The sequence below is a fragment of the Amblyomma maculatum genome, chromosome 11 (assembly GCF_055883805.1).
Source record: "Amblyomma maculatum isolate TAMU_Amacu chromosome 11, ASM5588380v1, whole genome shotgun sequence".
NCBI lineage: Eukaryota > Metazoa > Arthropoda > Arachnida > Ixodida > Ixodidae > Amblyomma > Amblyomma maculatum.
In genome coordinates this window covers 23,808,460-23,819,088 of record NC_139354.1, presented here as the reverse complement: position 1 = coordinate 23,819,088, position 10,629 = coordinate 23,808,460, and the positions used below count along the sequence as shown (strand labels likewise).

Here is a 10,629-nt window from a genome sequence, read left to right as displayed (position 1 = left end):
AGCGAGCCCTGTGACCTCACGGTAAAAATATAGACGAATTTTGTAAGATTGGAAGGATAGGGTCAAGTAGCTCACTTTTCAGGGGGCACCTTGGCCGTGCCAGGGCCGTAAAGTATGCGCCCAGGCCGAAGACTATTCAGCATTTCTTCCCTCATAAGTAGATGGTAAGGGTTTGAAAGGATCTTCTCGACAGACGTTGACAATAGTGTTTTAATGTGCAAGCCCATGTCATGCATCCATCAAATGTAGGTCAAAGATTGGAAAGCCTAGCCGTAGAATCCGTGGCCGTAACCACCGTAGCCTCCGTAGCCCCCGTAGCCTCCGTAGCCTCCGTAGCCACCATATCCTCCGTAGCCGTAGTGCGCCCTCTGGTTATCGTAATGATGAGTGACGGCGTGGCTGTAGCCTCCGTGGCCGTAACCGTGACCATAGCCGTAACCGTAGTAGCCCGCGTTGGCCACGACCAGGACAACGAGGAGGACGAGGGTGCACAGCTGCAAAATGGCATCAGTGCAGGTTAGAGCTCACGCTAGGCCTCTATATCTGCAGGCTTATGGGCATAGCATACATATTCAAACCGGGAAAATATAACGTATAAAAAGCAGATTTGCAGGCTACCTTACTAAATCATCGGCGCGCCTAAGCCTTGTAAATGTGCGAAATTTTCCTTGTCCTGTTTGACGTTCGCAGCGCTGCCTGTGCAAGGTAAGCCGCAATTACAGGCCCAATAAAATACATGATGGCCGATAATACTTTGAAAATCTTTGTAGACAGTTTCAGCACCGTACTTCGTTAATATTCAGATAAGTTTTCTCAATTTTTACGTATTTTTGTTTGTCCTTCCCACAGACCCCGAAGCATTTCAGCTGAAGGCAGGCACAAAGCATTTATATGAGCTTGAGTTATGTCTTGAGTATCTATATATCAGCAGACCAGCTGCGGTGGTTACAAAACACATTTTGCACATAATTTTCGTAGACAGGAGCAATGACTTAGTTGATAAAGCATCGTGAATGGCTTCGACAAGGGCAGGAGGATCGAACTCCTACTAGGTACACATCACTTGCGCCAAATCACAATACCAAGCAACATTGCTTTGGAGCTATGCCAAGTCGTTCATATGTGTTTCTGGTTGAGCTATTTTCTTGGTAACGGGTTTCGCCGTCGTAGCTTTCGGCCTCTGGAGGAAAGGATCAATACGGCTTCTGTCTGGAGTTCAGTTAACTGCAAGAATTTTCTCTTAGCAGTACTAGAAGATGGCAATACGCGGCTCGCATTCTCATTGCGGAGGTAAAAGAGTATGTTACTTTATTGTTAGAAGGGGATCCGCACATTAGCAATTTATATTAAACTAGAGAAACTGAAAGTCACTTCAACCTAAAGTGTGTTCAGCATGTTATATTTACTGCCTTTTAAACAATCAGCCAATACAGTATACCTGCACGAAGCCATCGTCTAAATGTATACCACTCAGTCACCATTCCTTTATGCAAAACGTCTGACATACTGGTCATGCGCATCACTTCAAAATCATAATATTTTGTTTACCCTAACCCTTACTTATTTTGCCAGTGTTCAAATAAGGTAACGTTGCAAACAACGGTATGCAACAGTTGCATGAGCTCTAGCTGCAATGACGGGACAATCTATAGGATATCTGAATTCCCAAATGTGCACTTTGAGAAGCGACGCCACCGAGTAACTTCCACCAGCGCACATTTCTACAAATAGCGAAGGGGCCTCAAACGACGAGTATGGGTATCCGTAGAGCACCTGTGCCGCATGCTGTACTCACAAGTGTCTTCATAACGAACTGCTGCCGAGTCGCCGAGAGTAGTCTGTTCAACGGAGCCGGCCGCAGGGTTTATATACCGCATGAAACCTGTTCGAAGAAACCGAGGCTGACCAGCGAGAAGAATTAAAGGTCAGATTTGGGAGCAACTTTAGATATCCATAGAATCTGGACGCTACCAGTTTTTCAAGACGCAAAAGAATAGAGTCCTCACGAAAGGAAACGACACGGTTCGGTTAACACGCCTGTTGCGTACCAGCGGATTGAATAAAAATAAAAGAAGCTGCCGGGGAAGGGGGAGGGGGGGGGGGGGGGGGGGGGGGACTAATACATCTACGACTGTCCGTGCAAACTGGCACGTGTGAGTTATTGAAAACGCCGGCCATCCTAGAGCACAGTGGACTTCTTAGTCCGCGCTTCAACCGAATTCTAGCTTCATCAATCAGGTAGTGAATGAGAATCAATCAGGTAGTGAATGAGGAGGAGGAGGAGGAGGAGGAGGAGGAGGAGGAGGAGGAGGAGGAGGAGGAGGAGGAGGAGGAGGAGGAGGAGGAGGAGGAGGAGGAGGAGGAGGAGGCCGTTTAAGTACGATGTCATGATGTCACTGCAATACCTGTAGGAGGAGGAGAAGGAGGAGGAGGAGTCCGTTTAAGTACAATGTCGTGATGTCACTGCAATACCTGTAGGAGGAGAAGGTGGCCGTTTAGGTATGATGTCATGATGTCACTGTAATGCCTGTTGGAGTTGGTGACCTCATCGCTACTATGTTGAAGTATTGATGAATGAAGTTTTGTAGTTTTGTGTATGGCTGCCATTGCCATTACCACAACAGAGTGAGTTATGGAGAAGGAAATGATACCTGAACAATCCTACAAAATATGAGAAGAGGAGAGCTCATTACAAAATATAGCGCGTGCAGGGGTCGGCTCTGCAATGAATCATGCGTTGCGGTGTGCCTGTAAGATGTCAACAGAGATTTCGCTTGCCGGAGTAGGTATATCGTCGTTGCCTGGTTGATGATCAGTAGTGGAGAATGCGTGTGCAGTTCAGGTATTTGATTAGGGGAAATGAGCAGGCTAGATAATATTCATGATGTGTACGCTTGCTTTCAAGAGCAGTGGGGTTCGACAGAGAGACAGTCGCACTTTTGACATGAACCACAACACTGCTAAGCTTCGACACTTCGATCCTCTCTGCACTTTTTCGCGATATTACACATATGCTCCGAAATGAGCTCTCTATTGCTGAACGTGGCTCCTGGGATGCGTTAAATCCTGCATTCATTTCATCCAACGATGTACTTCAGTAAAGATACAGTTGCAGTGTTATAGACGTTACCGAAATAAAAACTAATTATATTACTTGTTACGCTAAAAAAGGGCACGTTACCGCCCTATATTAGCTAGAAAAAAAGTAACGCGTTACCGCTACCGAAAAGTACCGTACGTTACTTTACTCCATGGTCATTACTCTATTCCCATACACTTTAATCAATGAGTCTTCATTGCAAGACCTCAAGACAATACTTTTATAAAGCTCATATTTCGCATTAAACTTCTAGCCCTAACAACGGTTTCACCAGAAATCTTGAAATAACGAGAACATTTTGCACACATTTGAAAGAGCTCAGCAATGTTATAGCGACTTAAAGTTGCCTGCAGAGTTACATTCAGAAAATGACTTCACCATGTGCCACAGAGATTCTAACCCTGCGGCACATGGTGAGGTTATTTTCTGAATATAGCATTAAACATGGAATGACACTTCATCAAAAATTTTTAACTTCGCAAAGAAAACATCGCTGAAGTCTCAACAAATGTAGAGTAATCATGAAAGAAGTGATTCCAAAATACTGGGTGTGTTTCTACTAACAAAATAAAGGCGCGAATTTTTTAGCTATAAAGTTACGGGAAAAAATATATTTGCGCGCATAGACATTTGTTTTTACTTGAACCTGTATAATTACAGCAAAAAAAAAAGGTGAGTGTTTACTTGCAGGTGTTCAAGGTCAGCCTCGTTCTTTCAGGTATTGTATGACCAGAGGCGTAGCAGCAGTTGCTGATAGAAAGAAGCAAAATTTGTGTTGAAAACAAAGTAAATAAACAGCGGTAGATGTATTGCCATGACAACTTTCTACTCACTACAACTTGTTTTTCAATTTAAGCAGCAGGCAAGTGTGTAATGCGTGTTCGTGCACGTGTTTTAGGGTTTATGGGTATTCCGCCGTTTTTTTTTTTTTTTTTTTAGGTGGGTGCGGCTTCAAGGGCACAGGTTTATTAGCATGTATACGAGCCGCACCAAGAATCGTCGAGAGCACCTTACAATGTTTGCAACATTCCTTTAGGTGTTCTGCGCTTTTTTTTTTTAAGATGAAAAGAAGGTGGAGGGAGGAGAATCGGAATAAAAAGGAAGCAATGATGTGACACCTCAAGTTAACAAAAAATGTTAGCATAAGTACACCCTTTGTCAAATTGTTTGAGCCCAGGTAGTCTACTGCTGAGCCCTACTATGTGGCTCGCAATGCATTCCCAAGTTTCCAAACTTGCTGAAGGAAAAAAGATTTTTCGTCCTACCTTCCCCAATGGCTTCGACCTCCGCGATTGTTAAAGAATTCATGATATACGTCTTAAAAGCAAACCCTCTGGGCTATAATCTTTTGACAAAGGCTGCAGATTAGCCACTAAAGTTCAGAAATGGTAACGAGTACTTTAATAGGTAACCAAAAAATGCAGCGCGTTACCGATAACGCCATTTGCCAGTAACGCGTTACCGCAAACACTGTACTGTACCATGCACAAGAACGTCGAGAAAGAAGTGAAAATACAGGCGGTTCAGATGCCAGTAAGAACGGGCACTAAAGGCAGAAATAAAATGTCTGAAGAACACTTGAGCCCCGTTTTCAAGGGTAGGACAGGGCAGCGTTAATGGCTGTCGTCTGTTGCTCTCCTTGCGGATCCTCGATAACGGATCAATTGTGCTACTCGCTCGATCAAAAGTTTCCACAGTTATTGCAGCATATTCAATAGCGTATACTCGCATGCCACCAGAGTACGTGAGAACATCCGACGCAGATATGAAAGCCCCCCCCCCCCCCCCCCCCCTCCCATTTAACCATGCCGTACAACTGCGCATACGTGGCATAGGGGTACTATGTATAACTCGGAAATAAAGACAGCTGGTTCGACCCACCCATCTCAAAGGATCGACCCGACTTGGCACCTTCTGTTAACTGGGCTATGGCATGCAGTCTCGTGACGTCACCTCACGAGTATTCAACGGATATACTGTAATGATCGAAGCGAACACGTCAGGTGTTGGAGGCGAACTGTTTATTAAGCAAAGCCTACAAAGAGCGGTCCACAGACACTCACGTGTGAAGGAGGCGCCGAACGTTGCATGATGCCGGGACACGATGCGAAACAGCACACGGATGGGCGTCACATGATGCGGTGTCGCATGATGCCCGGGTCTGACACGATGGGAAGAGGCGCACGGATGGGCAGTTGGGAAACACACACACAGTTGCCATACCGGCACGTTATAAAATATATACACTACCCTGCTTGCTGAAAAATAAGTTTCCATGCTACAGTGCAGAAAATTAATTGTTCAAGCAGCTATTAAAAATGTTTTAAAGCTCTTTTCGCGTGCGCTTGCACTGACGAAAGACCTGAGGGAGTGAATATTAAGAAACGTTTATACGCGGCCATTACGATCTAGGCGGCGGTGCATGAATTAGCATCAAAGTTCGCCAGACGTGTGCGTCTCCTGTACACAACATGAGGTTCTCGAAGACCGCTTTGTATTTGTGAATCTGCATTTACTAGGGTGTCCTCTTGGGAGGCTACTGAATAGATCTACGTGGGTTGTGGGATAACCTTTTGCAGTTTGGATGGAGGTGGGTAAAAAGCGCTTAGAAAGTGTAAGTTGCTATTAGGGAGTGTGTGTCTCGGTAGCGTTTCTGTGTGTGTGTGTGTGTGTGTGTGGGGGGGGGGGGGTGCAAAATATGTCCCGCTATTGCGGTGGCTCTGATTGGTCGAGGCGGGTTGAAGTCATGGAGGTCTCGACCAATCACACAGCACCACCCCAGTATGCGCGAATGCGTGCCTTATATGGCCATATGTCAATCAATGATCAATTACTACTAATTAATAATTATGTATTACTATTTGATAACTAATAAAATAATTCATTGAATAAATAATTGATGACTAATTTATACACAATTAACTCATGACTAATTATTTAATTACTAATCAGAGCTGGGTAGCGCGTCTGTGTGTGGGGGGAGGGGTGTGTACGGGGCGCTCATGAGTTGGATGCACTATCACCGGTGAGTGCCCGTAATTGAATTGCCTACAGGTTGCTTCAGATGAAGCCCCTTCTAGGCGTGTCATAGAGCGCTTGGACTGAGCCTTTATTCCCTCCAACCTTTATTCCTTTTATTCCCTCCTCCCCACTTCACTTGCGTAGATTCCACCAGTTTCTCCCAAGCAGCATCAGACGCTTATTTTTCTAAACTGATACTAGTAATGCTAACGCGTTAAAAACAAAGCTATTTTTTTTTTTTTTGCTTGCCTAAACACACTCTCGTATTCATTGTCCATGAGTTTCCCGCCCAGGGAGTGAATTGACGGCAGCACAAAACTGAAATTTCGTTGATTGAACACCTCACGTTGATATCCGTTGTAAACAGCAAAAGTTGCCCCACTGGTATAATCATTTGTGATAGCGCTCCATCACGTTAGTTAGGGCACTCCGGTTCAGCTCGCGCAATGGACTTTTCTTCAGAAGAATACCGATCGACTCTCCTCTTATCTTCCCTCTTATTTATAGCATTGTAAGGTTTCGGCAGCTTCAGCCTAGACCCACGACCTCTCTATATTGGCTCCTTGAGCGAATGTGGTCATTCAAGAAAATTTAAAGCTTGCCTTTTACTGACTGACAAGATGACACGTGAACACTTTTCACATCGTGCAGTGTTGTTCCGCGCGTGCATTCCTTGCCTCACTTTAGCTGCAATTGGAGACTTCCCATTAATATCACGCTCCAACAAACTGCAGTTTTCCGGAATTCAAGACCCCTGTCCAAAGCCTGTGAGCAGGAATTAGTAAAGATATCCCTCCGTTAAAAAATTACGAATGTTCATGGAAATGATAAGTGCCCGTATTGTTGATTTGTGCATTTTTCCTATCTGCCCAACATTTCCCAAGAAATATCGATTTATTTCCCCGTTTACTTTTGAGAGTCCGAATTTCCGGGCATTTTTCATCTTTAATGGTCAAAACGAATCGTTCTTTATGAGCTGCGCTTGGTGATTGTACGGATATGATTAAACAAAATATACGGCCTTCTGTTCGGTTCCCATGCGTGCTCGATGGTGTCCATAAGCACTTCATATGCTTTATGTGGTATCTTTGCGATTCACATGACAACCCTCGATAATTATGCAACTGACATATGAAACGTTTGAAAGAGCAGGATGACTCACGAGTAATAGGAAACTCAAATGTTATGGAAACTCTCACTTTCTCAGAACGTCATATCTCCCACCGCAGTAGAGCAGAGTTTAAGGCACTGGAGTGCTGTACAAAAGAATGCGATAACGAATTTCGACCGTGGAGGCCACTTTACGATGGAGGCGAAAAGCAAGGCGGTCACGTGCTATGCGATGTCAGTGCACGTTAACGAATCACGCGTGGGTTAAATTTCCGGAGCCTCCACTACAGCTTCTCTTATAGCCTGAGTCGCTTAGGGACGTTAAACCTCACAAACCACTCATATATCCCTTCCCTTCCCTTCCCTTAAAGAAGAAAACATACTGAAGAGTTCGACAAAGAATACCATATGTTTATTCCGCATGTCTATGTTTTCCGTACATGAAGAAAGGAAAAGAACAAATAAAGGAAAAGTAGAAATATTTATGTACAGTTTGCTAACATGCATGTCAAGAAAAGGGGCTGAGAAACAACAAAATAAACATTGAAAGTGCACAGAATGGATCTCAGAGGTGTCAGAGGCTTGTCCGCTGACTGTACCACTGCAACAGTCCAGTTTGCTTCGAGCCGCTGATCTATAAGATGAAAGGCCTTTGGGATGTAGTGAAACGTCGGCTGTACGGAAAACCTACTGCAGTCTGTAGTATTAGGCGAAGTAGGCCGAAGCAAAGACCGCGGTGTAGAAAAAGTCACAGGTGGATTGATGTCACCAGCCATCACTCATAAGCAAGCCACATTTAATCGCATACCTGTTTTAGCCGTAGAATCCGTGCCCGTAGCCGTAGCCCCTGTAACCGCCATAGCCACGGCCATAGCCTCCATAACCTCCGTAGCCACCGTAGCCACCGTAACCACCGTACCCGCGCCCGTAGCCACCGTAGCCTCCGTAACCTCCATAACCACCGTATCCACCGTAGCCGTAGTGTGCCCTCTGGTTATCGTAATGATGAGTGATGGCGTGACTGTAGCCTCCATAACCGCGACCGTGGCCGTAGCCACCATGGTGTCCTGCGTTGATTGCAACCAAGGCAGCGAGGAGGACGAGCGCACACACCTGAGAAATGAAAATGGGTTACTTAGTACACTTTGAGAATGGCGTCGTCATAAATACCAGAACTAGATGAGCATAGTCTTACGGATTCTACCCTCCCCCCCCCCCCCCAAAAAAAAAAAAAAAAAAAACTCGGTCGCTATTTCAGACACGCTCAATGCACATAATTTTTTATGCTTCTGTGATAGGAAGGGTCAGCCCTTTGGCTTGAATAATTCGCTCCACGTGGAAGCATCGCCAGTGCTTGAAGTGCGCGATATTACCCGTCTATAAAAACCTGATATCGTAAAAAGATCATTTCGCTCACTTAGCTCCCCTCTGAGTCACATATTTAAGCTACGATTAATGACGCATCCTCTAAAGCAATTCGTCCTTACTCGGCACAGCGAAAGGCGTTATCCAATAACAGGTTAATCTTCAAGCGATATCCATGCACAGAATGAGTTACTCCCTGATTGCGCAACAAAAGATAAAAATCAGCAGATGCATCAATACGCTAGCAGAACGACACGGGACGTCCTGTGCAGACTTAAAAGCCCAAAATATTAGGTCATCCTATATATCGCCGGCTGATAAAGGTCTCTCTTTGGTAAAGAGCATCGCTTCTAAGTAATTGGCAAATTCCCAGCGCCAATCGTGATCATTTACGCCTCTTATTGCACCCAACTGTTTGTTACTGTTATAGCTGCATTTTCAGAATCGAAATCCTTGGATTCACAAAGGGAAATGCGCATTCCATATGTAATGCTAGGTTTGGATGGATGGTAATCGGATATTAATAGATACCGGGTCCAAACGCAGATACTCACAATGGTCTTCATAGTGAACTGCTGGAGAGCTGGAGAAAGCAAACTGCAATGTTAGGTGAAGCCGGCAAGTGCACTTATATACCGTCTAACCCTAGCGACAGACTCTCAGCGACGAGTAACAGGTTATAGAGAGGGAAAACGTAATCGCCGCACTTACCAGTTTATGGACACTCGAAAAGGTCAAAACGTTTTCCGAAAGCTGAACGGAATGGTTCGCTTTGTACACAGGGGGACACAACAGAAACAAAAAGAAAGGTAAATGAAACGCTAGAGAACAGAGCGGCAGTTTCTTGTTCGCGCAGGTGAGCATTCGTCAGCTGCACTGGGGGAACCCAAGTAACGGGTTTCAGTCCCCGCGGCCAGTCAGTAATCCAGGCCTATGATCCTGCCTCGAGAAAGCATCGAAAGCACGTGTGTCTACTGCATCACTGCGAAATGGTATCTAGCCATATTCACTGCATCGCCGTCAGCAACTTAACAAAATACCTTTATTACCTAAAATGAAGGAAGGGATTGAAAACATTTTTTGTTTTTGTTTGTGGTGTTAACGTCTCAAAGCGACACAGGCTATGAGAGACGCCGTAATGGAGGACTCCGGAAATTTTGACCACCTGGGGTTCTTTAACGTGCACTGACATCGCACAGCACACTGGGCGTCTTTCTTATCGCATCCATCGAAAAACAGCCGCCGAGGCCGGAATTCGATCCCACATCCTTTGGAACAATAGTCGAGCGCCGTAACCCCTGTGCCACCCCGGCGGGGCAGAGGGATGGGTTTCTAAAAAACAGGCTAAATACACTGGGAGGATGCTGACGTAATTGATATTAGAGTTGCTAATGTGATTAGCCACTGTACTAACAGTAGCAGTAAGGCACAGTGGAGCCACTTGGAAATCGTAGAAGTGGCTCTTGTGTGTTAGGTAAACATCAAAATTTCTTCATAAATACCGAAGACACTGGAATCGAACAGGTAGACGGGGTATTATCGACGGTATTCCACCTGACGCCAGGCTCCCTAAAAATGAGGGATTTAGCTGAGTCGTATACAAAAGGCGTGGGGCCGCTCATTTCGAAGTAATAATGTGTTTAATAATGTGTTTCCTACGCTCACTTCAAAAATAGTCAACATATGATGTCTGCGGTTACCTGACGCACGTTACTATTCGTCTCGGCCTACAGTGGTCACAAAGAGGTTATTCACTGAACGATAAGGGTACGAAGCAAAGTTTATCGCTATAAGTTATTCAGATTTTTGTGTCATTGTATGCGACAAGCAATGGCGAGAGATAATTCGGGGGTTTATAGACCAACCTTTGTGTGCATAAATGCTGTCACTGCATCTGTATCTACACAACTGCCAAGATGGCACGAATGATTAACTCGGAAGCATGTTAGTGGCCGTTATGAATGACCTTGGACTCGAAATATCACACGCAGATATATCGTGCCCGCCCACATCAGGCGGGAAAACTTGAAAGT

The 10,629-nt window shown here is 45.1% G+C and overlaps 2 protein-coding genes across 2 annotated transcripts; both read right to left on the bottom strand.

The window, feature by feature from the left end:
- Window positions 1-266: 266 nt before the first annotated feature.
- On the bottom strand, window positions 267-1,807 carry LOC146173153 (uncharacterized). Its single transcript, XM_084584788.1, has 2 exons — window positions 1,796-1,807; window positions 267-494 (listed from the first exon to the last, which is right to left on the bottom strand). Exons 1-2 carry the CDS (start codon window positions 1,805-1,807, stop codon window positions 267-269), a joined length of 240 nt encoding a protein of 79 aa, XP_084440914.1.
- Window positions 1,808-8,044: 6,237 nt separating this feature from the next.
- Window positions 8,045-9,162, bottom strand: LOC146173152 (uncharacterized). The gene is made up of 2 exons (XM_084584319.1): window positions 9,151-9,162; window positions 8,045-8,344 (listed from the first exon to the last, which is right to left on the bottom strand). Exons 1-2 carry the CDS (start codon window positions 9,160-9,162, stop codon window positions 8,045-8,047), a joined length of 312 nt encoding a protein of 103 aa, XP_084440445.1.
- Window positions 9,163-10,629: the final 1,467 nt, after the last annotated feature.